Here is a 27,914-nt window from a genome sequence, read left to right as displayed (position 1 = left end):
TATATCATGTGTTTGATCATGTATAATATATCATGTGTTTGATCATGTATAATATATCATGTGTTTGATCATGTATAATATATCATGTGTTTGATCATGTATAATATAGCATGTGTTTGATCATGTATAATATATCATGTGTTTGATCATGTATAATATAGCATGTGTTTGATCATGTATAATATATCATGTGTTTGATCATGTATAATATATCATGTGTTTGATCATGTATAGCATGTCATGTGTTTGATCATGTATAATATAGCATGTGTTTGATCATGTATAATATATCATGTGTTTGATCATGTATAATATAGCATGTGTTTGATCATGTATAATATATCATGTGTTTGATCATGTATAATATAGCATGTGTTTGATCATGTATAGCATGTCATGTGTTTGATCATGTATAATATATCATGTGTTTGATCATGTAAGTTGTTTGAAAATATATATGTTTGAACGTGTTTGATCATGTATCGTAATACAAATGTTTGATCATGTACAGTATAATGTGTTTGATCATGTGTATTTTGTTTAAGTATAACGGTACTATATATTGTTTTAATCATGTATAATGTGTTTGATCATGTATAATGATAATATATAATGCGTTTGATCATTTGTAATGTAAGGGAATCAGTGCGAAGAAAAGTTTGATTGAAAAGATTTGAAAACAACATCCTAAAGACTATGAAAAGATTTGAAAACACCATCCTAAAGACTAATAATGAGCGGGTAAATGATGTTTCCTTTTTAGATGAAGCAGAGTGATAAATGATGGAATAACTCAATTCTATGGAAATGATGGAATCATAAACACTTTGTTGCACCACCTCTGGCTTTTATAAGAGCTTGCCGTGTAAAGCATGGACTTAACAAGTGACAAACAGAACTCATCAACCTTGATCCAACTTGTTATTGTCGGATCAGTCTTGTCATCCAACATTTTCTTGGTAAATAAAAAACTGAATACAATGATATGCAAATCCTTTTCAACTTATATTTAATTGAATAAACTGCAAAGACAAGATACTTAACGTTCGAACCGGAAAACTTGGTTATGTTTTGCAAATATTAGCTCATTTGAAATGTGATGCCTGCAACATGTTTCAAAAAAGCTGGCACAAGTGGCAAAAAAGAGTGAGAAAGTTGAGGAATGCTCATCAAAGACTTATTTGGAACATCCCACAGGTGAACAGGCTAATTGGGAACAGGTGGGTGCCATGATTGGGTATAAAAGCAGCTTCCATGAAATGCTCAGTCATTCACAAACAAGGACGGGGTGAGGGTCACCACTTTGTCAACAAATGCCTGAGCAAATTGTTGAAGAACAACATTTCTCAACAAGGAATTTAGGGATTTCACCATCTACGCTCCGTAATATCATCAAAAGGTTCAGAGAATCTGGGGAAATCACTGCACGTAAGCCAAGATATTACACACCTTGGATCCCTCAGGCGCTACTGCATCAAAAAGCCACATCAGTGTGTAAAGGATATCACCACATGGGCTCAGGAACACTTCAGAAAACCACTGTCAGTAACTACAGTTGGTTGCTACATCTGTAAGTGCAAGTTAAAACTATACTATGCAAAGCCAAAGCCATTTATCAACAACACCCAGAAATGCTTCGCTGGGCCCGAGCTCATCTAAGATGGACTGATGCAAAGTGGAAAAGTGTTCAAATTGTTTTTGGAAACTGTGGACGTCGTGTCCTCCGGACCAAAGAGGAAAAGAACCATCCGGATTGTTCTAGGCGCAAAGTGTAAAAGTCAGCATGTGTGATGGTATGGGGGTGTATTAGTGGCCAAGACATGGGTAACTTACACATCTGTGAAGGCACCATTAATGCTGAAAGGTACATACAGCTTTTGGAGCAACATATGTTGCCATCCAAGCAACGTTACCATGGACGCCCCTGCTTATTTCAGCAAGACAATGCCAAGCCACGTGTTAGAACAGTGTGGCTTCATAGTAAAAGAGTGTGGGTACTAGACTGGCCTGCCTGTAGTCCAGACATTGAAAATGTGTGGCAGCTAAAATATGAGAAGGGAGACTGTTGAACAACTTAAGCTGTACATCAAGCAAGAATGGGAAAGAATTCCACTTCAAAAATGTGTCTCCTCACTTCCCAAACCTTTACTGAGTGTTGTTAAAAGGAAAGGCCATGTAACACACTGGTAAAAATGCCTTTTTTGCAATGTGTTGCTGCCATTAAATTCTAAGTTCATGATTATTTGAAAAAAAAAAAAAGTTTGTCAGTGTGAACATGAAATATCTTGTCTTTGCAGTCTATTCAATTGAATATAAGTTGAAAAGGATTTGTTGTATTCTCTTTTTATTTACCATTTACACAACTTCACTGCTCTTTGGCAAAATGCATCATCATGTCCAAAAGTGATGTGATCATTCCCCAACATCCTTTCCATTGCTGGAATAAGAGTTTGCATTTATTGAAGCTGTAATGACAGCCATTATGACTGTGGAAATGTGCATGTTTTCTTCAGGCAGTCATCTTCCTAAATCTTATTGGAACCAAAAGCAAATAAAAGTTCCAGCATCATCACCTTGCTCAATGCAGATTCAGCATTCATCAGTGAATAAGACAATAAATAGCCCATGGGAACCTTGTGTTTTATGTTCATGTTAATGACGGCTTTCCTTGAGCTTTTCTGGTTTTCCTTTGGCCGCTTTCTTACAGTTGGCTCACAGACGGGGACGCCAGTTTCTGCCAATGTGTTTTTCATTTGTTGTTCATTTTTTCTTTTTAAGACATTGCTCAAAGTTTTCTGGTGTTTTCATTGGTATATCAGTATGCTTGCCTTTTACAACCTTTCCATGTTGTTTGTACTTGCTCCACAGTTTACACACAGCTGACTGTGAACAATCCACATTTGACCTTCTTGAGAAAGTTTGCTAATCCTCTACTTTGTGTGGTTTTGGAGCCAGGATGTCAGTCGGGTGTGAACACTGCAGACTAATCAACACAATCAATCTGATGCAGGTGTTAGCTTTGGAAATGAATGCATATTATCACGTTTCATCAAACATATATTAATGTTGTTGCCCTAGAGGAAACTGGGTAACACACGGCACACTGACAAAGCTTAACCTAAAGTTACTATAACAATCTACAAGGTTAATACAGTTGGCTTCTCTTTCTTCCCCTCCATTTATCTGCTTTCTTTTGTATGTCAAGTCATCATTACATATATGTATTGTTGCATTTGAAACAATTGTATTGTTAATAATAGAGGTAATTATTGTTATTATTCATGATCAATAGTAATATTTCTATTGATCCATTTGTAGTGTAATAATGTTCATTGTCATTTCTGTGTTATTAATATTTACTTCACTAACTGCTTCTTTGCTATCACTTTTTGTATCATATTTGTACATATCATATTTGCTGATGTTGTTACTGTTATTGTTGTGTTTATTTCCCTCTTGGCCCTGCCATTTACCCCCGTGTCTTCCTTTTTTTCTCTTTCTATCCCCTCCTGCTCCGGTCCAGCTGCACCAAATAATAATATAAATACATTTAATAAAGTCACAAGAGAAGTATCTCACACTTCTCTTTTGTAAAGTAAATGTGTACAGCAAATATGGGCATCTACATCCACTGTATGGTTTGTCTGAGTAGCTGCACAGAAGAAAAGAAGAATCATAAAAGCTTGGGAAATGAACATTTACAGGGTCATTCCATATCAAAATCCTCCCATTTGAGTGATTCCATATTGTTTCCACTTTGCTTGATTTAAAAGTAAAACTCTTTCTGACTACCACAGTTTCTTCATTTATTTTAGTGTTTCTTAAAGGCCTACTGAAAGCCACTACTACCGACCACGCAGTCTGATAGTTTATATATCAATGATGAAATCTTAACATTGCAACACATGCCAATACGGCCGGGTTAACTTATAAAGTGACATTTTAAAATTCCCGGGAAATATCCGGCTGAAACATCGCGGTATGATGACGTATGCGCGTGACGAAGTCCGAGTAACGGAAGTTATGGTACCCCGTAGAATCCTATACAAAAAGCTCTGTTTTCATTTCATAATTCCACAGTATTCTGGACATCTTTTGCAATTTTTTTAATGAACAATGAAGGCTGCAAAGAAGACAGTTGTAGGTGGGATCAGTGTATTAGCAGCGGACTACAGCAACACAACCAGGAGGACTTTGTTGGGGCGCTAGCCGCGCTATCCGCTGACTTCACCTTGACTTCCTACGTCTCCGGGCCGCCAAACGCATCGGGTGAAGTCCTTCGTCCTTCTGCCGATCGCTGGAACGCAGGTGAGCACGGGTGTTGATGAGCAAATGAGGGCTGGCTGGCGTAGGTGGAGAGCTAATGTTTTTAGCATAGCTCTGTGCAGTCCGGTTGCTAAATTAGCTTCAATGGCGTCGTTAGCACAGCATTGTTAACCTTCGCCAGCCTGGAAAGCATTAACCGTGTATTTACATGTCCACGGTTTAATAGTATTGTTGATTTTCTATCCATCCTTTCAGTCAGGGGTTTATTTCTTTTGTTTCTATATGCAGTTAAAGCAAGATGCTATCATGTTAGCTCGTAGCTAAAGCATTTCGCCGATGTATTGTCGTGGAGATAAAAGGCACCGAATGTCCATTTCGCGTTCTCGACTCTCATTTTCAAGAGGATATAGTATCCCAGGTGGTTTAAAATACAAATCTGTGATCTACAATAGAAAAAGGAGAGAGTGTGGAATCCAATGAGCCAGCTTGTACCTAAGTTACGGTCAGAGCGAAAAAAGATACGTCCATCGCTGCCTCTCAAGTCATTCACTGTAACGTTCCTCATCTACGAATCTTTCATCCTCGCTCAAATTAATGGGGTAATCGTCACTTTCTCGGTCCGAATCTCTCTCGCTCCATTGTAAACAACGGGGAATTGTGAGGAATACTAGCTCCTGTGACGTCACGCTACTTCCGGTACAGGCAAGGCTTTTTTTTATCAGCGAGCAAAAGTTGCGAACTTTATCGTCGATTTTCTCTACTAAATCCTTTCAGCAAAAATATGGCAATATCGCAAAATGATCAAGTATGACACATAGAATTGATCTGATATTCCCGTTTAAATAAATAAAAATCATTTCAGTAGGCCTTTAAAGCCAGAAAGCTACCATTGTAAATGTGTATAGTTTTGTGTCTGTTAATCTTTTTTTCTACAAAATGAAACAACTAAACATCTTTCAAGTCTACTGATTCCATCATTTATTGCCAGGGTTGTACTTTTATGTATGCACTTAACTACTGTAATACTATACCACACCCTGTGTTGACATTAAGTGGCCACCATAGATGGATGCAAGCTACTGTTTTATCATGCTGCTCTTCCCAGTCAGTGGTCACATGACATGAATGGATCAGTTCAGGGGGTGTTTGCTGCCTGTATGCACTAAGTTATCCTCCAGTTTTTCATTTATTAATTGTAGGAGAGAATGCTTGCCTTTTCACCTGCTGATCTATGACAAAGACTATTCTATTCTTGTATGAGTTAGATATCAGTTAACTATTGTTAATATACTTGTTCATGTCCTTTTAAGAACTGCTTACCTTCAACTAATTGTGCTTTCATCTGTACTTCTTCAACTTTAATAAGCACTTATTTCTTCTGTTGTTACAGGCTAGGTTTAGCGACCAACTTAGCGATTAGCAATGCTGCTCCTGGCTTGCTCTTGCTTGGTGTTAAACATGTTTAAACTCATCCTTCTGAGATATGATACATGAGAAGAATACTGAAGACACTAAGAAATGTAGTTTATTTGCCGCAATAGAGGTGGCGATTATTAACCTATGCATATGGTAAATAGAGAAGCACAGTTAGCTGCTAGCCACCTGTCAACTGGGAAACAAAAATAAATAGTGTGTCAGCCAGAGAGCATTAATTGGCATCACTTACGTGTTCACAAAATCTGATCAGTAGTCGATAGAAAAGCACATCTTTAGCCTTTAAGTGTTAGTGTCAGTTATACTGAACTGCAAAAAAAACCACTTCAATGCTTATACAATAATAAAAGCACTTCTGACCCGCCTCGAGCTAGATGAGCTCACGCCCAACACTCCATTGACGGCTGCTTTGTAAAAAATAAAAACAAATAAAAATGTAAAGCAACACGTAGCCTGGAGCTCTGCTACTTGTTTGTAAGTCAGTTACAGACATGGCAGGAATGTGGCTGTAGTGTTAGCACCGTAGCTATACTAGTGTTGCTAACTTAGTCTTACATTCTTGTATCTGACACATGGTGTCTCTTACGGCCAACGTCTGTAAAAAGTAGCGTTTTTGGGGGTCACAAAGTCTATCGGCAACAGATGTGGACAGACAGAGCTCATTAGGCACACCAAACGGTGTGTTCCCTAAATCCAACACCAAATACACAATTGAGGGACTTCTGAAACGTATTTAAATTGTTGAAAAATAATAAGGCATGGGATGGGGCCTTTAACAGGGGTTAACTTGTTTTTACACTTGCAAAACCATATACATCGGTACCACAACTTAAGAGTGTTTTGAGTTAAGATCTGTCTCTCGGCTTTCTGTTATGCTTTAAAAATGCAAGCAAAAATTGGAGTTACAAGCAGTCGGCGTAGCAAATGTCACAGTGAACCCCGTAAAATCCACCTAAAACAACGAGTATTACTCGCCATCATTAGAGTTTAGCTAAAGAATGTTTTCCAAACATGGGAAGGAAGAAAGTGAGTGCACTGAGAAGAAGAAGTGCGTATTATTCATTGAATTTAAGAACAAAATCATCAAAAAGATGACCAAACGTGTCGCCATAATGGCGAAGCAATTTGCAATATGACTGCTAGTATGCACCATACTGAAGAAGAATGAGCCAATAATGTTAAAATAATAATATCTAAAAGGCAAACATGTATCCATGAAAATATGGAAAAGCTGCTGATGCTGTGTTTCACGAAGAAGTAGCTGGAAGGAGATACCGTCAAATTCCACTCTCCAAGGTAATGCTGTACATTATTTTATAAAACTATTGTAGTTGTTAGCAGTACATTCTACTGTATTGTTTTTATAGGGGCGGCATGGCGTAGTGGGTAGAGCCGCTCACACTGGTGGTGGTCGGAGGGGGCGTAGGCAGCCACGCTTCCGTCAGTCTCCCCCAGGGCAGCTGTGGCTATAAAAGTAGCTTACCACCACCACCAGCAGGTGTGAATGAATGATGGCTTCTCACTTCTCTGTGAAGCACTTTGAGTGTCTAGAAAAGCGCTATATAAATGGAATCCATTATTATTATTACATTCTATTGTATTGTTTTTATACAACTTTGTATCTAATAATTAGTTTTTCTTTTTAAAAGGCTTGTTACATGTTAAAATGGTGATGTTTTCGGGAGACCAAGCAACAATTGAATTAATTTCAATTTATTTCAAAGGTAGACGTCTATTTTTTTTTTTAGATACAAGCATTTGGAGTTAAGCGCTCCATCACAGAACTAGTTAAGCTTGTAAGATCAGGTATGACTGTATACCAGGCGTGTCCAAAGTGTGGCCTGGGGGCTTTTTGCAGCCCGCAGCTAATATTTAATGGCCTGTGGTACATTCGTAAGATAAAAAACATTAAAAAAGTGGAATAAAAGAACAAACAGGTGAATTGTAACAAGAACATGTTTGGCAAGTGTTAACTGTAATAACACAAAGCTGCCATGCAGGCTGTAATGTTTTAGTCAAAGCTGTCATTGCTCCAAAAATAATAGTCAACCAAAATCAATGTTGTTACAAATGACTGACCTATTCAAGGCTCAGATTACTTCTCTTTAAATAATACACTTTCTCTCTGCTGCCATGGAGGCAGCAGAGAGAGCCTCTAGATGGCTTTGGATCAGGAGGAGCAAACTGTGGGCCAATGCTACTGGGACACAAGCTGGGGTCTGATCAACCCTGGCTGGGTCACCTGAGGGAGGGGGTATGATGTTGAAAGACCCCAAACCCCAGTGATCTCAGGCACATCACTGAGGATGTGTCCCAGTGCATCTGAGGATGTATCTTACAATCAGGGTAAATATTGCATATTTTGTGCGTTTGCCAATAAAAAACTAGTTTTCTTCGACAAAGGGCATAAAACAAAGAAAAAGAAAATGATAATAGTTATATAAACTTACAATCGATGGATAGATCTAAAGTTAATCTGGAGACTTGAGAGTTGAAAGTTTAAAAAAAACTTTTATTAGGGGGCCCTTTGGGATACCCAATACATTTAGTGGGGGGTTTTAAACTGCCATTGCTCAAAAAATAATAATGAATTAAAATGATGAATTACTGACCTATTTAAGGCTCCAATTACGTCACATCAAACATTCCCCTTTGACATTTTTTTGGGGAGGAGGGAAATATTGCATATGTTGTGTTTTTGCCATAAAAACCGTGTTTTGACAAAAAGGGCAAAACACACAAATAAAAAAATGACTATGCTGACAGATAGATTTGAAGAGATTTAAGCATTGAATAAAAAAAGTTTAAAAATGAATGTTGACTTATTATAATTAATATATTATATATTATTTATTATTATTGTTGACTATTGTGAGCGAACTGTGGTGCTGAATTTCCCCCAGGGATCAATAAAGTACTTTCTATTCTATTCTATTCAAATTTATATGACGGAGACCCTTCCAGGTCTCTAGGACCAAACCTCAGGGGAGCCCTAAAGGTTAAAAAAAATCGATATATTGTATTGGATTTGAAAATGAAAAATATCAATATGGCCCCCGCATGCTTTGATTGAGGTTTGGCCACCCCTGCTGTATACTATAAAGCTTTTATCAGTGCAATATTTCAATTTGTGTTCAATCTACATAAAACTTTTTTTTTCCATTTTCATCCTCAATAATATCCACTTCAACGTGCTGAAATAATCCGACTTGAAAGAATATAAAGGTGCTTCTGGTTGACGGCAGCATTGGAAATGAGCGTAGATTCATTTTATTAGCAATTTTGTTGTCGTAATGGTGACATTTTGCATCCAAGGCAAAATTCTCCTAATGGGTATGCGACATTTTAATATGACTTGAATTGTTGTGTAGGAGTTGGCATTGGTCCTTGAAGGCCTCATCGTATAATATCCATTCTCCACAGCCTCACACTCTATTCTATTTGTGAGTGTCTCACATTGCAAATCAATATGGTCCATTCATGGATGGCCATGTGAAGACCCAGCACAGCACTCTCAGCACATGCACGCGCAAAAAGTAGCCCCATCCATATAATCGCATCTGGACCAGCGCGAGCGACTCCACTGGAGGGAGCGGCGGAGTAAATCCACTCCAAATGTTGTTTGACGCGATTGCAAACTAGATGCTCGGAATTTTGTCCACGGCAGGACTGCTGACAGGAAGTAAGTTTGCAAGTAGCGATGGGGAAAGTGAGAGGGAGGAGACCAAAGAGGGAACAAATGGAGAAAGCAAGACGACAGCCATTATAAATCATATCCACTCTTGGCGCCAGCCATGTTTCCTAGCAACCAGACAGAATCTCCGCCTCTCTTCCGCCCCCTGTCTATCTGCTGCCAGCAGCCTTATTACCCACACTGCAATGGGCCATGCCCCAAAAACTACTGTCAGCGTGGGTTGTGCTCACGTCTTCCACTGCATACGGCTAACAGGAGCTGACAACAAAGAATGCTGCGCTACACACAACAATGGCAGTCATTTACAAATACCATAAAAATACCTTACACACGTCTTCCTTAAAAAAAATGGAGTATTGCAGTAAGGAAGTCAGTAATATAGCAATAAAGTAGCTAAATTGTAAACACTAACCCATCCTGCTGTGTCTTCCTATTCTCTGGCAGACCAAGTGAGTATGAGCTGTGTGACAGACTCCACTACAAATCTATTTTTGACGACGTGCCACAAATAAATGAATGTGTGGGAAACCCTTTAACTTGTTTATTTCATATCAATCTGTTCATCTTCATTGAACACTAATCATCCTTTGTAATGTTGTAATACAGTCCATGTGTAACTTTTTTTTTTTTTTAATAGTTTTTACCACAGATTGGCAATCTATTTGTGGCGGTCGGGCATGGTCAAGGGTCTGGTGGGGGCTTCATTGTACAATTTCCTTAATTGGCTTATGACGCACATTTTTTTCAAAGGCTAAAAATGACGTTATACATGTAAAATATTTTTAAAGCAAATGATTTTCGATTAAATGTTCTACGGAAGGGACCGTTAAACGAAAAAAAAAAAGTCTTGCTTCCACACCATGTCACTGGTCCTGGAGTTAAGGGAGCCATCTCACACCCTCATCAGGAGTCCCAACAAGACCCCAAAATAGCAGAAAATTACACACTCTCTCTTTTTTTTATAAATGTCGTAAGGGGGGACCCTTACACAGACAGAAAAATGTCTTGCTTCCACTGCACGTTACTGGTCCTGGAGTTGCGGGAGACATTCCACACCCTCATCGAGAGTCCCGATAAGACCCGAAAATGGCAGAAAATTACACTTTTTCCTCCCCTTCTTTGATTAGATGTCCATAAGGGGTCTCCTTACGCAAAAAGAAATGTCTTGCTCCCACAGCACATTACTGGTCATATATATATATACACACACACACAGACACACTAACGCACACACACACATATATATATATACTAGAGATGCACGGATAGGCAATTATTTCATCCGCAACCGCATCACAAAAGTCGTCATCCACCCGCCGTCCACCCGAACCAACATTTTATCAAAACCACACCCACCCGCCACCGGCCCGTTGTTATACATCTAATATAGACGATGCAAGGCATTAGTGAGGTTAGAAAGCTTTTGCCTATTAAAGAAAGGAGACTGATCCAATGCAGCAGAGACATTCAATGTGTGCCACGCATTAATTTCTCTTGGCCACGCATTAGTGGCTAAGAGATATTAATGCGTGAGAATATTATTTATCATTATTATAATATTATTGTCATTTCCATGAAGAAAGTGTTGACTATTGTTGCCAATGCCCTCAGATCAGGAGTGCGTTCCTCACACTTTGTGTGCGCAGTTGCAGCAAGCAGAAGGATGCTTTTAAGAAGTTAAAAAAATGTTTTAGAAAGACTAGGCCTATATTTTCGTTAGGTAAAAAAAGAGTTCTGAATTTATTTCAATGAATATTAACTTGTTAACGTTATAATGCTCAAATAGGGACGAGGGTGGGGTGCACAGTGAAACAGTGAACAATTTGGCGACAAAGATGAACCTTTATTGATTGATCTGCAGCCATGACAAAATATCAGACAATCTCCATTGTCAACCACAGGCAGGAAAATAAAGATAAACACATAGCCTATGTTGTAGGCATAGGCTCATACCTTTTTAAGTTGAAATAAAAAAATAAATAAAAAATGTGCCTCATAAGCCTTAGGCTGTCAATCACGCGCACAAACTTAAATTATACAATAACATATGTATGTCATTCCTATTTAAACAAAAATAAATAATAATAATAAATTACCTGCAACTTATTGGCCAAGGCAAATAGCTGAAGGGGGGAAATCAAACCCATCAGACTGCACTTTATCATCAAACTTGAATTATAATGAAAATAGATGGTTGCGACAAACAAAGCAGGCTAAATAGCCTTACATTGTAGCCAATCGGAGATGCGCTTCACTTGAAAGCGAGGCCAAATAATTAACACAAAGTAGTATATCTCCAATAGAAAAAAAACACAATAAACAGCGCAATTGCCTTAATTCCTTTGCATTGTAGTGCGCCCAAACAACACGTAACCATCAAAATTATTGAGCTGACTGAACTCAATATAGGTTAGACATGGGCTTATTTGGTATAGCCTAGGTAACATTTAACTAAATTCGTTTAACATATCCAACCATATGTCTACTTACTTTTTTTTTTGTTAGCACTATGCAAGAATAAAATGGCATGTACAGTGCCAGGTTTCAGGCGAGAGCGCATGGCCTCTAAAATGCGCCCTGCTGCGCTGAAGGAGCGCTCACTTGCGGCACTCAATTGTTGCTGGGATGCATAGGATTCTCTTGGCAAGGTGTTGTAGTCGTGGGAATGATTGTCCTTGTTTCCCCCAAAAGGAAAGTAGATTTTCCTCTGCTGATCCGTCGAGATGGAAGTGTTGTGTTGTGCTGCAGTGCCTGATGAATAATTGACTGTTTCAAAGAGTGCTGCTCGTTTTTCGTATGTGGGTAACAACATTTAACTATGTATATATATTTCCGAATTGGTTCAACCGCCACCCGCCCGAATCTATTTAAAATCTATTTTTTTCGTCATGTCACCCGCCCGACCCGCGGTTTATCCGCGGACTCCGCGGTTGTGTCCGCAAACCGCGCATCTCTAATATATACATATATAATATGTATATATATGTATACACACACACACACACACATTTATACATATATACACATATATACACACACACACAAGGGTTGTACGGTATACCGGTACCAATAAAGTACCATAGCGCTAATAAATCAAAAACAGTAACTTTACTGCCTTTGAAGAGTACCGGTGCTTTTTTTTTTTCACGGACATAACGCCGCACCGTCATCACGTGGTGACAATGGTGGGTAAAACGAGCAGAGGCGCATGTTCGGCAACGCACACGCACGGAGTAACTACAAGCAAAAACAGTGTGTAGACAGAAGAGGGAGAATGGACGCATTTTGGCTTAAAAACTAACAATAAAGGGGAAGTTATAACACTGAAGCGCTGCTCTGTAAGTGCTGCTTTTAGACATGTCTAGCTAGCTAGCGGCTAACGTCCATCTGCAGTATCGAAATACATTTTGGTACCGGTACAAGTATCAATATATATATATATATATATATATATATATATATATATATATATATATATATATATATATATATATATATATATATATATATATATATATATATATATATATATATATATATTTAATTATACACACATATATACGTGTATATATACACATATAAATCCCAATCAAAGTTTATTTATATAGCCCTTAATCACAAATGCCTGAAAGGGTTGCACAAACCACAGCGACATTCTATGTACATGTATATAAATATATACATATACTTAGATTTATACATATAGAAATATATATGCATATACATATATATATATGTACATATATATATATGTACATATATATATATATATATATATATATATATATATATATATATATATATATATATATATACATTTAAAATAATTTCTCCCCCCACAAGTAAATTAACACACTGTATGGGAAACACTGAAATATGTAAAAAAAAATAAAAAGCTGTAAGTCATAATAAATGCACCCCACTCTTCTACTGTACCATGTCGATATGCAAAAATGCCGCTATCGTCATGCAATATAAGCAAACAATGTATGTTTACATGACACTAGAGAACAATGCAGGCTCTACAGAGTTTTAACGCACATAATTGTTTTGTTGTGCAAGATTTGATGACACTATTTAAGTGGATTTAGGCAGGGAGATTGTTTTTTTTATAAGCTCTAACACATGCTGTCTGATTATATCCTTCTATAGACTCCCTTTGCTCATCTAGTTAAGGTCAGTGTGTGTCATTCTGAGTGGTATGCATAGCAAACATGCTGGAATGAAGCACTCTGTGGTCCCAGAGTCCAAGTGCCACCACAAGTAGGTGGTGTGAGTGTGAGAGCTTTCAGGAATAATAGCCTCTGTGTGTGTGCGTGCGTGTGTGTGTGTGTGTGTGTGTGTGTGTGTGTGTGTGTGTGTGTGTGTGTGTGTGTGTGTGTGTGTGTGTGTGTGTGTGTGTGTGTGTGTGTGTGTGTGTGTGTGTGTGTGTGTGTGTGTGTGTGTGTGTGTGTGTGTGTGTGTGTGTGATGTATACGTACAAGCATGCCACCTTGTGGAGCAGGACAAGCATCAGTCTTCTCCAGTTGGCCTTTTCCTGTTAAGGAGTAAAAAAACAACCATCAGTCAATCTGTACAAAATTTATTTTAATACCAATTTCTGTGGATAATTCCCAGTGCTTGAAATGAACTGTGACTGAAGAATGCTTCAGAGGTTTTCAAGGATACCACTTCTCTTAATCTATAAGATAAAACCTTTTTTGAACATTTACTGAGAGTCAGAGCGACAGGGGATGTTTAAAAAAAAAAAAAGATAGCAAAAGCGTGCTCTTCCTAAAGCAATAGGATCATACTGTAGACTCAAATCCTGGAGGATAATGAATTAAATTAACTTTTCATTTCATCTCACCCACTTTATCTGAAACTGGAAGAGTATGCAGATAAGCTTAGGTTTAATCTCTTGATGGGCAATTATGTTTCCAGTCCATTGTCAGCTTTCAAATGTGTGTCATTGCACAAAGTGGACATTCTTGACAATGTGGGAGCCTTTAACACACTTTTCCCTGACTAAAGACAGTGTGGAAAGTTGACAGTTTCGACATCATCTGTGTTATTTTGTCAGTTTTCTTTTTTCAGCCAATGAATGTTGGCAGTGTTGGTTAAAAGTTTCCACTTTAAAACATTAGAATTGTAACCTCTGGCCCTTCATCTAAATAGGAAAAAACAACACAATTGTTCCTCCTGACAAAAATGACTTATTGAAAATGCTATTTTTTTTTAATCCATCCTAACATAAACTATACTATACTTTCAGCTAAAATTTTCATTTCCAAGTTTTATTCTTCATATCTGTCTACCTGATGGGGCTACATTTTCCCATTCAAAGCATGCAGTCAAAATGTCTGACTTATATTATTAGTGTTTTTTAGGGCTGTCAAACCACTAAAATATAAAATCACTGTTAATTGCATTTTGTCTGAAGTTAGCTCGCATTTAATCGCAATTCAGTTTTACCTTCCGGGTGGTCTGCAGTCGTGTTGCTAGAACTTAGGTACTAAATATTGTGGTTGATTAGACTTTCTTTGTTTTTCTTACATTTGTATTCCTTATGCAATTTTTGCGCAAATTTAAATATACATTAACATTGATCCAACACACAAGTGCAGTTTAAAAAAACAGCAGTGACACCTCACTCACTGTATCATGCAGTTTGAAAATAAAAACATGAATAATATTTGATTGTATTCATGTTAGCATTTAATATAGCTAGCAACTCGTACTCTAATTGCCTGCAGGTGATTTGCGTGCCAATTATCAGCTAGCGATTAGCGCACCATGTGTCAACTAGCAATTAACGCATCAGTTGTCAGCTAGTTATTAGCAGCACTAAACTATATTATTTATTTGAATATCTTAGTTTTGCTCAATAACAATGCAGCTTTAGGACCAAGATATATAAGCAGGGGCTCCATCAGTTTGGGGGTCCTCGGCCTGGAAAACGTTCAGATCGTTTTTAAGTTTAATACTATGAACATGAAACTGGACAAGAAAGGGGGTTCTGTGCTGGCATTTGGGGCTCGACCTGCTCCGGTGATGACTTGGCTCACAGCGGCAGCAAATGCGGATGGCTTTGATCTTGTCGGGAGACCCACTCGCGGGGTGGGGGGCTAGCCTCTCCATTCAGTGTGCACTTTTCCTGTTCCTGCTTGAGGTAGCGGCGCCGGTGCGTTTTCCCACGTTTACAGCGGAATGGAATGGAACTTTAATGTTATTGCATTTAAAAAGTCAAAGGAAATGACATTTTCAGTTCAAAGCCGTCCAAGATCCAGCATACAGTTACAGGGTAGACAGAACAGGAACACTGATGGACAGCACCCAGTAAAAAAGGGGGGGGAAAAGGTAAGGAGATAAAAAAGCAAATCCCTAACTAAACTGCTGTGGGGGGAGGCTCAGTTTGAGACCAGGAAAAAGGCACATACTGTACATACTTGCATTGGGGGAGGAGGGGACGGGCATCCGGTCTGAAGCTGCCGCCACCAGGGGCACTGCGCCGTTGTGCGCCGTACCACGGGGTTTAAGGGCCAAAGGTGTGGGATGTGTGTGTGTTGCATGTATTGTCCGTGGATGTATTTTGCGTACGTGTGTAAGCCTGAAGAGTTGCTTTGTTCCCTGACCTTCATTACTCGCATTACTCAGTGGTTAGAGTGTCCGCCCTGAGATGGGTAGGTTGTGAGTTGAAACCCCGGCCGAGTCATACCAAAGACTATAAAAATGGGAGCCATTACCTCCCTGCTTGGCACTCAGCATCAAGGCTTGGAATTGGGGGTTAAATCACCAAAAATGATTCCCTGGCGCGGCCACCGCTGCTGCCCACTGCTCCCCTCACCTCCCAGGGGGTGAACAAGGGGGAGGGTCAAATGCAGAGGACAAATTTCACCACACCTAATGTGTGTGTGTGTGTGTGACAATCATTGGTACTTTAACTTGAACTAGATAACACAGCCAGTCAGTCCAACAAAAGTCAGCACACAACAGGTGTGTGTCCATGAAAAACAGGGAAGGTGATGTCTTTGCTAAAATGTCCTAGTCTCGAAGCAACGACCTTGTCCCGTCGTTCCAGCCAGGGAAAACATTTAAGATTAGAATCTTAGTGTTTGAGGGAGCAAAAACAAATTCAAACATTTAAATCTAACTGTCTATTTCTGGTCCTCAAATTCATCATACTTTCCCTTGCTAAGCAGAGCAGACAGCTTCTCCAAGATGTTCCCCAGTTTGCGATTTAGCCTAAAAAAACACGAATGTCTGAGTGCACACAGTACTGCCCAGCCTTCAATCATTTGTGGCAGCTTTGGGGAATCCTTCAACGGCTGCCAGCATCTACCAATTCATGATTCCGAATAGGTAGATAACTTCAACATCCTTGCCTAAAAGACTCACCAAGCATGCGGCACTCCCCTTCTCTCAAGAGTCCACCGTGTGTCCAGCAGAAGACCTTTCGTCAGGACAGGCAGGTTCCCACGAACCCGAGCTTGGAGTCAGTAAGATCGTGTCAGATTTGTTGAGAGGAAAGTTGATCATTTTAATTGTTTACATTTTGGAGGGCAGTGCAAAAAAAGGCTCCAAGAACGTTAAGACGAGACAAAACAAAAGAAGGAAAACCAGGAGAGATAAGGGGAGAGGAAAGGAAAAGTGTCCGCCTTTGTTGAGAGCCAGAATGAATGGGCACACATGTTAAAGCATTAACTCCTTATTATCGTGTTAACTTTGACAGCACTAGGTTTGATTTTAGCTTTGTTTTTTCTAATAAAAAACTGTAGCCACGTAAACATACTGGCCTTTATATGGTTTCAATCCCCAAAATATATTTCACAGACAATTACTAACCCATCTTAATAGTGATTAACAATAATAAATCAAATAATCCTTCAAACATACAGTACTGGACTTCAAAATGATAGGCAGGCTCGTAAAAAATATGTTCCAAGTAGGGATAAAAATGTTGTATAGGTTTTTTTGGGAAGCTGACGTTTTTTGTCAAGAATTGCTCTAGAGATGCAGTGAAAGTTGCCGCTTATTGTTGGGCATTTATTTCATATCGCAGCTTTATTAGTCTTATTTCATAGCTTTATAATGCTATACACAATATTTCACCTGGGTATTTAACATATTTATGCAACTAGACATAAAAGAAGAAAGTAGTAAGTCATATTTGGTCTGGCTGAGTAAATATTTAGCTAATATAGCTCAAGTTAGACGCCAGAAGAAGACATTTGACTTTGATAACTTTGTGTTGTTTTCAGAGCAAATGATGTCAAATATTTCCTAAAGTTATCCCAAATGAGCCATACCTTTGTTAGGGGTGAGCTGAAGGCACTTCCTGTCGCACTTTTGAACATTTAAAAGTCATTTTTGGCAAACATTTGTAACACGTTGACCACAGCTAGCTAAAGGGAGTTTGGTACAAAATTAGCTTTTTTTCTATATCACTGGTGTGTTCACTTACACTAAGGAAACATGGTCATCATTCCTGACAAATGTTCAAAACGATCACAAAATCCACCGTGTTTATCAAATTCCTATTCCAGTACATCAATATAAGTACATCAATATAATCAACTTCTAGTAAGTTTCGATTTGTGGCATCCTCTTGTATGTGTTGGTAATGTTACGTAGACGTGATCCTCACCCCAATTGTGACATTTTGTACCGAGTGTCCATGAACGCAACACTTTTCTGACAGCTCGCTAGTGGGTCTGGGGCTGGTGGGACTAGGCTCAGTTAAGGACTCTAGGCTAAGGACTCTAGGCTCAGTTAAGGACTCTAGGCTAAGGACTCTATGCTCGGTTAAGGACTCTAGGCTAAGGACTCTATGCTCGGTTAAGGACTCTAGGGTTAAGGACTCTAGGCTCGGTTAAGCACGCGAAGAATGGCGGAGTGGCTTCTTCCACCTGCCAAGGAGCAGAGGTTGGTCTATATTTGTTCTAACATTGAACCACTCCTATACCCTAGTTTAGTGTACACAACGATCTCAACACAACCTAACTGGTAGCTTCTGGCCAAGCTCCCCCCCATCGTCAGTGTTTTGGTGGAAGTGCACCGAACTTCCGCGGAAAACTATTTACTTTTAACGTTTCCTCTTTAAGGTGTGCTTATTTGCTCACAAGTGTGCTATTTGTACAAAGTTACACAACTTGTGACTCGTTCGGCGTTTTGTTTGTCTCGCTGGAGTGGAAATTGTTTCGTGAAAAATCACTTTTAGAACCCTGATTGCGTTGAAGGGGGTATATGTTGATCCTCGTCAAGTAAGTTCACTTTTACCGAAACAGTGTTTTCTTTATTTCACTTTCGTTTTATGAATATACATTTCCATACAAAAAACGACTTGTTTATTCGAATTTGTATTTTGTAAAACAAAGAAAGAAATTGATAAACAACAGGTTTTTCTTTTTTGGTGTCGACGAGCAATAACATCTAAAAACTGTTTGAATTGTATCTAATTGAACAAATATCTGAATCCCTAGTAACCAGAAAGTGAAGAAGAGTATATATCATAACAATAAGATTGAAGTAAGAACAATAACGGTACCATTGTGCCTGACTAAAATGTCCTCGGAGCCCTACACAGAAATGATTGAAAACATGGCATAACGAGGACTGTCAACAATATAAATCTATGTGCACACATCACACCAAATTGTAGGCAAATAATGATTTGATCACGCAACAAACATTATTTAACCATACATTCTTTTTTCTTACAGGCTCGTCCGCGGTCTGGCTTTAAAATCGCTACTTCCGGTTTGGTCTGTTTTTTCAGTTTTTGTTGATATGTGCGTAGAGTTTTCTGTTCTTTTTGTCACGTCTAAAAGAATAATTACTGTGTAAGACATTTTAGTTCGAGGTACCGTAGTATATTATCCCCGCCTTTACTTTGAAAATTAAATATCCGTGTTGGTCTATTTTTCCTGGGGATTTAAATGTTTGTTTTATGAAATATAAAATGAAAATCAAACCGTGTAAAGAAAAAGTAAAGTACAACGCTTAGTATCTTTCATTTGCTTTATTGCACTTTTAAATGAAATTCAATTGAACCAATCGTTTTTTCCATTCATGAAAGTAAAATTCAACGAGTAAAACAAACAGTGACCTAAACACCTTCAGTTTTGAGTGTATAGTTTCTGAAGTTGTCTTTCTGTTTTTAAAGTTGAAAGGATAAGCTGAAGCAGGCCTGTCAGCACTGATAACAAAAATGTCATGGTCAAAGTTCAATATTTGTCCTGTTAAATGTTACGTGTGTTTTGCAGCTCCTGGCTACTGAGTTGGCTTCCATCTTGGTGCCCTACTTCCCCCTCCCAGCTTAAAGATGCAGAAGAGAAAATGCTGAAAAGTAGGAAGCTGCCAAAGTAATCATAATCATTGCCAGAAACATGCCATGCATCTCTTTGCTTCATACTGCAGGTGTAAAGCAGCCTTTTTCCAGACAGCACGTCCACATCTCCAACGAAAACTACCTGTGGACCATAGCCTTTTCCAACCACGGCCATCCATCCATCCCGCAGCTCCAAGCCCCGTCGAGACCTCCTCTGGTTTTGCTGCACGGCTTCGGCGGCGGCGTTGCCCTCTGGGCCCAAAACCTGGACTGTCTCTCCAGCAGCGGTCCGGTTTACGCTCTGGACCTGCTGGGCTTTGGCCAAAGCAGCCGCCCTATGTTCAGCACCGACCCCGAGGGGGCCGAGGACCAATTTGTGGAAGCCCTGGAGGAGTGGAGGGAGAAGCTGGGCCTGGAGGAAATGGTGCTGCTGGGACACAACCTTGGAGGATATTTGTCTGCTGCCTACACACTCAGACACCCCCAGAGGTGCGTCTTAAAATACCCTTCTTTTCAAAAATCTAGCAAATCAAACTTTATTAATGTCGCACTTGTAATACACAGGCAAGTGGCAACACAAAAAAAGAAAGAAGAGAAGAAAACACAGCACTATAAAACATGGCATTGCACTGAGGAAAAACCCCACCTTTTGAGGAATAACTCAAATTAAAGCCATCTAAAAAATAGTATGAAATTTATAACACAATAAAAGTGAGAAGAAAAAAATATAGAAATACATTAATAATAACATTGAGAGAATAAATGTAGTAATAATAGCAATAAATAAATAAAATAGAAAATAACCCAATACAAATAAAAAACCTCAGAGAAGTGTAATGTGATCAGTAAAAAGCCTGATTAAAAAGGTTTGTCTTTAACCTTTTAAAAAATATTTATAAACTGTCCCTGCAGTCCTGATGCGCTCTGGCAGGCTAAGTATAATAAGTAACACAAATATTTGTATATATTTTGTTGTACAAGTACCCCCTAACCAGAGAAAAGCATCACCATCTGCTTCATTGTTGTCCAAAACAGTGCTCACTTGTAGCTGTTCTGTTGGGAACAGAAATACCTTAAACTACCTCAAATTGTAAACAAATACATACTGAAGACAATCAGGAATACAACTTTGTGCACATGAAATAGATAAGTGCCCACTTTTGGGATGACAATAAAAATGTGTTCTCAAATGCAAGTCATTAATAGTCGTGTCCCGATCCAAAAAAGTATTTGATGATATCTAAACATATGACATAATGTCCTGCAGCAAAGCTGGACAAGCAGTTAACTTCTAAATGTCCTCCAATTAGCGCACAATTTCTTCTATTTTAGTCAAGTCATTTACAATAGGTAAACATTGCTAGGCTATGGGCTACTAGGAACTAGCAGCTACACAACAGATAAGCACACAACAAGCTAGACTTACATAATAATTACGCAGTGTAAAACAGCACATTTGTCAGTATAAACCAGGGGTCACCAACCTTTTTGAAAGCAAGAGCTACTTCTTGGGTAGTGATTAATGCGAAGGGCTACCAGTTTGATACACACTTAAATGAATTGCCAGAAATAGCCAATTTGCTCAATTTACCTTTAACTCTGTTATTATTAATAATTAATGATATTGACGCTTAATTGAACGGTTTAAAAGAGGAGAAAACACGAAAAAAATGAAAATTAAATTTTGAAACATAGTTTATCTTCAATTTCGACTCTTTAAAATTCAAAATTCAACGGAAAAAAAGAAGAGAAAAACTAGCTAATTCGAATCTTTTTTAAAAAAATTTAAAAAATAATTTATGGAACATCATTAGTAATTTTTCCTGATTAAGATTAATTTTAGAATTTTGATGACATGTTTTAAATAGGTTAAAATCCAATCTACACTTTGTTAGAATATATAACAAATTGGAACAAGCTATATTTCTAACAAAGACAAATCATTATTTCTTCTAGATTTTACAGAACAAAAATTTTAAAAGAAATTCAAAAGACTTCGAAATAAGATTTAAATTTGATTCTACAGACTTTCTAGATTTGCCAGAATAATTTTTTTGAATTTTAATCATAATAAGTTTGAAGAAATATTTCACAAATATTCTTCGTCGAAAAAACAGAATCTAAAATTAAGAATTAAATTAAAATGTATTTATTATTCTTTACAATAAAAAAAATTTTTTTTACTTGAACATTGATTTAAATTGTCAGGAAAGAAGAGGAAGGAATTTAAATGGTAAAAAGGTATATGTGTTTAAAAATCCTAAAATCATTTTTAAGGTTGTATTTTTTCTCTAAAATTGTCTTTCTGAAAGTTATAAGAAGCAAAGTAAAAAAATTAATGAATTTATTTGAACAAGTGAAGACCAAGTCTTTAAATATTTTCTTGGATTTTCAAATTCTATTTGAGTTTTGTCTCTCTTAGAATTAAAAATGTCGAGCAAAGCGAGACCAGCTTGCTAGTAAATACATAACATTTAAAAAATAGAGGCAGCTCACTGGTAAGTGCTGCTATTTGAGCTATTTTTAGAACAGGCCAGCGGGCTACTCATCTGGTCCTTACGGGCGACCTGGTGCCCGCGGGCACCGCGTTGGTGACCCCTGGTATAAACAAATATCAAATAATTGTAATTGCATATTACTTACATACAAACACTCCAAGGCAGACGTGTATTAGAAAGTGCCCAGTAACAAACGTGTCCGCATCGTTCAAATGACTGTATCATGAGCTTAACGTCATAAATCATTGTGACCACTGGGTGTCGCCAAAGACAAATTACCACTTCACTTTAGTTTAAAAATAGCATAAATCCATTCCAAACGGTTAATGATAAATAGGTTAGTGTTTTTCATGCCTACCATTGTTCTCAGTTTGGCTCATTTCACTTGATCAAACATTTTCTAACATTCCACACTACAAATTTACGATCATTATAATTTGAAAAGGTAATATACTAACCGCCGTTTATCATTATTATTACCTGCAATCTTTACATCCCTATATACGTATATTACATAACAGTATATACAATATGAAATTGATATAATCCAGCACAGGAGTCAAAAGTGTTTCCCCTGCGGATTTTATATATTATTATGTCAATTGTGTATTTATTTTCCATTTGCAAAAGCAAAAAAACCAACCGGGAGTTGCACTCCTGTCCTATATCCAATATATAAACAGTATATGTGTGTGTCAACATTATACTGTTTATATACAGTATCTGTCCTGCACCACACATGATCAGTCTTTGTCACAAGGCTGTATCTTGACTTTTAGGATGTACATTGAGAATTTTGTGTGTGTGTGTGTAGGGTAAAACATCTGCTCCTGGTGGAGCCGTGGGGGTTCCCTGCCCGCCCAGACAACCCCCACCATAACTCCATCCCTGTGTGGATCCGAGCCATGGGGGCTGTGATGAGCCCCTTCAACCCACTGGCTGGCCTCAGGCTGGCTGGGCCTTTAGGTTAGTAATATTTATTAGGGATGCACAATATTATTGCCTGCCCATAATTATCGACCGATAATGGCAATCATGACATCACACTGAGAATTCCAAATGAGCCGATAATAATAATAGAGACGAGAAGATCTATGAAAGCAGTACAAAGCGGCTTGTGCTGCCAGGTCGAGACCTGGCATTATTAGCGGCGACCTCAGCAAATGTGAAGCCCCAGGACTGATGAAAAAACATTTGAAAGAAAATACCTTAGTGCGAAAAAAACTTGTAGTTTATGTTTACCTTCATGGTTCGTAACTGGAAGTTAACTTTTGTGATTTCTTAGTGGAAAAAATGCATTTTATCATTTGAACCCTGATTTCTTTATGTTGTACAATGAAATGTTGCCTTTCTAAGGGGCAGGCACGTATTGCACTACTGTATTAATGTCTGGGAAAAATAGAAAGATATTGTAGTCAATCAACAAGAGATGTGACTCCACTTGTTTTGGTGTTGTTGCTAACAGCAATGCAGAATCTTTTTGGCTCAGTTCCATTAGCCTCATTTACACACATAGGCAAAGATTGGGTTTTTTTTGTATTTGTCCAAATGGCTGCATAAAACAAGTTTAAAAAAGGAATCAATTATAATATTTTAAAAGAATAAGTTCGTTTTTAAGACTGTAATAGTGATTTGTAGTGCATGAGAAAGCGGAAAGCAAAAACGTAACTCTTGGACCACAAAGACGTGGCAGATAAAGCTGCTGGATGCTTCACATGCAGCTACTGCCATCTTGTAGACTTCTTCTTCTTTTTTTTTAAAACTATGCCAGGAGGTTGCCTACAGCCACAGACATTAATGTGAAAGATGTGTTCTCAAATGAAAGTAATATTGCCTTTCCTGGAAAAGTTATGTGGTCTTTTTGTAGTTCAATCATTAGCAGGATCAAATACATATTTCCCCAATTGAATATTTCATTTTTGAAATATTTGTATGACTTATTTGATCACATATATGAATTATTGAGCACTGATTCGGATTCTTGGGTTAACGATTTGATTCAGAATCGATTCTTCATTCAAATGATTTCTCACAATATATTATTTGCCATAAAAATGATCAAACAATTTCAATCCAGGTTAGAAAATATCTTCTCATGTATGAAGTATGCAAACATACTGTACGTATATACTAGATGGTGTCCTATTGCTTTCTCCAGTATTCACTACATGTGACGTGGACTTGCAAAAATAACAACAGGTCAAATGATTTCTTGTTATGTTCCTGTCAGGTCCGACGCTGGTACAAACCATCCGCTCCGACTTCAAACAGAAATACTCCTCGGTGTTTGACGACAACACAGTGTCAAACTACATCTACCACCTGAACGCTCAGACTCCCAGGTGAGAACCTCAGTCACTAACAAATACTGGTCAGTGTTTGACAACAACACAGTGTCAAACTACATCTACCACCTGAACACTCAGACTCCCAGGTGAGAACCTCAGTCACTAACAAATACTGGTCAGTGTTTGACAACAACATAGTGTCAAACTACATCTACCACCTCAACACTCAGACTCCCAGGTGAGAACCTCAGTCACTAACAAATACTGGTCAGTGTTTGACAACAACATAGTGTCAAACTACATCTACCACCTCAACACTCAGACTCCCAGGTGAGAACCTCAGTCACTAACAAATACTGGTCAGTGTTTGACAACAACACAGTGTCAAACTACATCTACCACCTGAACACTCAGACTCCCAGGTGAGAACCTCAGTCACTAACAAATACTGGTCAGTGTTTGACAACAACATAGTGTCAAACTACATCTACCACCTCAACACTCAGACTCCCAGGTGAGAACCTCAGTCACTAACAAATACTGGTCAGTGTTTGACGACAACACAGTGTCAAACTACATCTACCACCTCAACACTCAGACTCCCAGGTGAGAACCTCAGTCACTAACAAATACTGGTCAGTGTTTGACAACAACATAGTGTCAAACTACATCTACCACCTCAACACTCAGACTCCCAGGTGAGAACCTCAGTCACTAACAAATACTGGTCAGTGTTTGACAACAACACAGTGTCAAACTACATCTACCACCTCAACACTCAGACTCCCAGGTGAGAACCTCAGTCACTAACAAATACTGGTCAGTGTTTGACAACAACATAGTGTCAAACTACATCTACCACCTCAACACTCAGACTCCCAGGTGAGAACCTCAGTCACTAACAAATACTGGTCAGTGTTTGACAACAACACAGTGTCAAACTACATCTACCACCTGAACACTCAGACTCCCAGGTGAGAACCTCAGTCACTAACAAATACTGGTCAGTGTTTGACAACAACACAGTGTCAAACTACATCTACCACCTCAACACTCAGACTCCCAGGTGAGAACCTCAGTCACTAACAAATACTGGTCAGTGTTTGACAACAACACAGTGTCAAACTACATCTACCACCTCAACACTCAGACTCCCAGGTGAGAACCTCAGTCACTAACAAATACTGGTCAGTGTTTGACAACAACATAGTGTCAAACTACATCTACCACCTGAACACTCAGACTCCCAGGTGAGAACCTCAGTCACTAACAAATACTGGTCAGTGTTTGACAACAACATAGTGTCAAACTACATCTACCACCTGAACACTCAGACTCCCAGGTGAGAACCTCAGTCACTAACAAATACTGGTCAGTGTTTGACAACAACACAGTGTCAAACTACATCTACCACCTCAACACTCAGACTCCCAGGTGAGAACCTCAGTCACTAACAAATACTGGTCAGTGTTTGACAACAACACAGTGTCAAACTACATCTACCACCTGAACACTCAGACTCCCAGGTGAGAACCTCAGTCACTAACAAACCTCCTCAAGACGCGTCCTCCTATCTTTGCTGCAGCGGCGAGACCGCGTTCAAGAACATGACGGTTCCTTACGGCTGGGCCAAGAGACCCATGTTGGAGCGTGTGGGCCAGGTGCAGGCCCACATCCCTATTTCCTTCATCTACGGATCACGCTCCAGTCTGGACAGCGCTTCTGGCTACGCCTTCAAGAAGAGCAGGCCGCAAGTGGGAATCACCGTAAGTTTCTACCAATATACCGTACACACTAAGAGTACAGTAACAAAAATATTACATTGTTTATCATGCGCAGGTGTGTGACCGTTTCAGTGTCATTAATACATGTAGACATACAGTACATACTGTATATAAATATATATGTATATATACGTATGTATATGTATGTATGTATATATATATATATACACACACATATATACATACATATATAGCAGGGTTAGAGTTATATTTCCACATAAATATTTCTATGAGTTGACTTGTCTTGCTGTTCCCCATCAGGTGATTCGAGGAGCAGGTCATTACGTTTTCGCTGACCAGCCTGAAGACTTCAACCAAAGCGTCCTCCGCATCCTCGCCAGGACCGACACAAAAAGCCCGAGAGACTCACGTCCGAAGCCCTGAGCAGTTTTAGTTTTTATTACTTGAATTGTTTTAACTAACGCACACGAACTAAAACCACAACAACGTTATCCTCAACAGGAAACTGTTCCACGCTTCTCTAACATGCACTTTACTGACCATCACCTCTGGAAATACTCCAAGCAGCTTGTGGTGGCAGCAGACAACTAACTAAAAGGCAATTGGTTCATTTTTATTCTTATCTGCAGCTGGAAAGACAATTCTGGTCTTGTTTGGGTCCGTGGAGAATGTTCTTGCAAATACCAGGGGAAAAGTAAATAGGACAAAGGGCTCGTGTTTGTTCCAGTGTCTGCCAGCAGGGGGCAGCAGAGCACACCTTGGTCTGCATTAAAGCTGAGAAGAAGCTGACCCCAGGAGAGAGAAGAGGGTCAGAGTCGGGACTAAAAATCCACTTCCTCTGCAAGAGTCGGGACTAAAAATCCACTTCCTCTGCAAGAGTCGGGACTAAAAATCCACTTCCTCTGCAAGAGTCGGGACTAAAAATCCACTTCCTCTGCAAGAGTCGGGACTAAAAATCCACTTCCTCTGCAAGAGTCGGGACTAAAAATCAACTTCCTCTGCAGCAGACTTTTAACACGCTGGAGACACAAAATGTCCTCTCATAACAACAAAAGTTGTTTATTAAATGTACAGACATTGTTTGAATTTTCTCTTAACTACTGCAGTAGCATCACATAACAATATTTATACCAAAAAAAACAACATTCGGTGTCCAAATAATCAACTATTTTACTCAAATAAACTTATTTTTAGTTTTTTTTATTTAACTACAGATTTATTTATTTTTTTATAATACGAAAATACACTTGAAAATTTAAGATATTTAAACTTTAGATATTAATATAAATAATTTAAATTAAAAAGTATTCATGTGATTTGTTTTCAAATAAACCTCGATACATGTGTCCTTCATTTTCTACTGCTTGCCCCTCTCAGGGTCGCTATAATAAAATAAAATACAGCACATGATAATAATTAATATATTAATAAATAAATATTAGGCGTGTTAAAATGTATACAGTATTTTAAAATTATTTAAGGCCTGTATAAAAACAACATGGAACAAAAACGTCCTGACCATCCAAATACTTTTGCTTTAAGTGGTAAAATTGTCCAAATTTGATATCCAGTACTTTATGTAAAATGTTATATTGAAAATGAACCCAGAAAATAACTGTCCGGGTACTTCACTTTTTTACTAAATTGAAAAAAAATGAGAAAAACTACTAGGGAAAACTC

The 27,914-nt window shown here is 38.4% G+C and overlaps 1 protein-coding gene and 1 long non-coding RNA gene across 10 annotated transcripts in view; one reads left to right on the top strand and one right to left on the bottom strand.

Moving 5' to 3' along the window:
• LOC133636313 (uncharacterized) overlaps positions 1 to 17,770 on the bottom strand; it is a 48,159-nt gene extending 30,389 nt beyond the window's left edge. For both annotated transcript variants that reach the window (XR_009822219.1, XR_009822218.1), the window contains exons 1-3: positions 17,683 to 17,770; positions 16,772 to 16,862; positions 13,876 to 13,931 (exon numbers count right to left, since the gene is read on the bottom strand). This is a non-coding gene — a long non-coding RNA (uncharacterized LOC133636313). The remainder of the gene's footprint in view (positions 1 to 13,875; positions 13,932 to 16,771; positions 16,863 to 17,682) is intronic.
• Positions 17,771 to 18,055: 285 nt separating this feature from the next.
• On the top strand, positions 18,056 to 27,459 carry LOC133636312 (1-acylglycerol-3-phosphate O-acyltransferase ABHD5-like). 8 transcript variants are annotated; one of them, XM_062030194.1, is made up of 8 exons: positions 18,056 to 18,298; positions 19,096 to 19,215; positions 19,639 to 19,721; positions 19,793 to 20,192; positions 23,016 to 23,167; positions 24,432 to 24,543; positions 26,075 to 26,255; positions 26,535 to 27,459. In XM_062030194.1, the coding sequence occupies exons 1-8, from the start codon at positions 18,261 to 18,263 to the stop codon at positions 26,655 to 26,657; spliced, it is 1,209 nt and encodes a 402-aa protein (XP_061886178.1). In that variant the 5' UTR covers positions 18,056 to 18,260; the 3' UTR covers positions 26,658 to 27,459. The 8 variants fall into 8 exon arrangements, with proteins under 8 accessions (XP_061886178.1, XP_061886180.1, XP_061886183.1 ...); XM_062030196.1 differs by having other exon boundaries at positions 19,096 to 19,137; positions 26,535 to 27,458; XM_062030195.1 differs by lacking the exon at positions 18,056 to 18,298 and adding an exon at positions 18,351 to 18,636.
• The last annotated feature ends 455 nt before the right edge of the window (positions 27,460 to 27,914 follow it).

The sequence above is a fragment of the Entelurus aequoreus genome, linkage group LG20 (assembly GCF_033978785.1).
Source record: "Entelurus aequoreus isolate RoL-2023_Sb linkage group LG20, RoL_Eaeq_v1.1, whole genome shotgun sequence".
Classification (NCBI taxonomy): domain Eukaryota; kingdom Metazoa; phylum Chordata; class Actinopteri; order Syngnathiformes; family Syngnathidae; genus Entelurus; species Entelurus aequoreus.
This window is presented reverse-complemented; position numbering and strand designations above follow the sequence as displayed.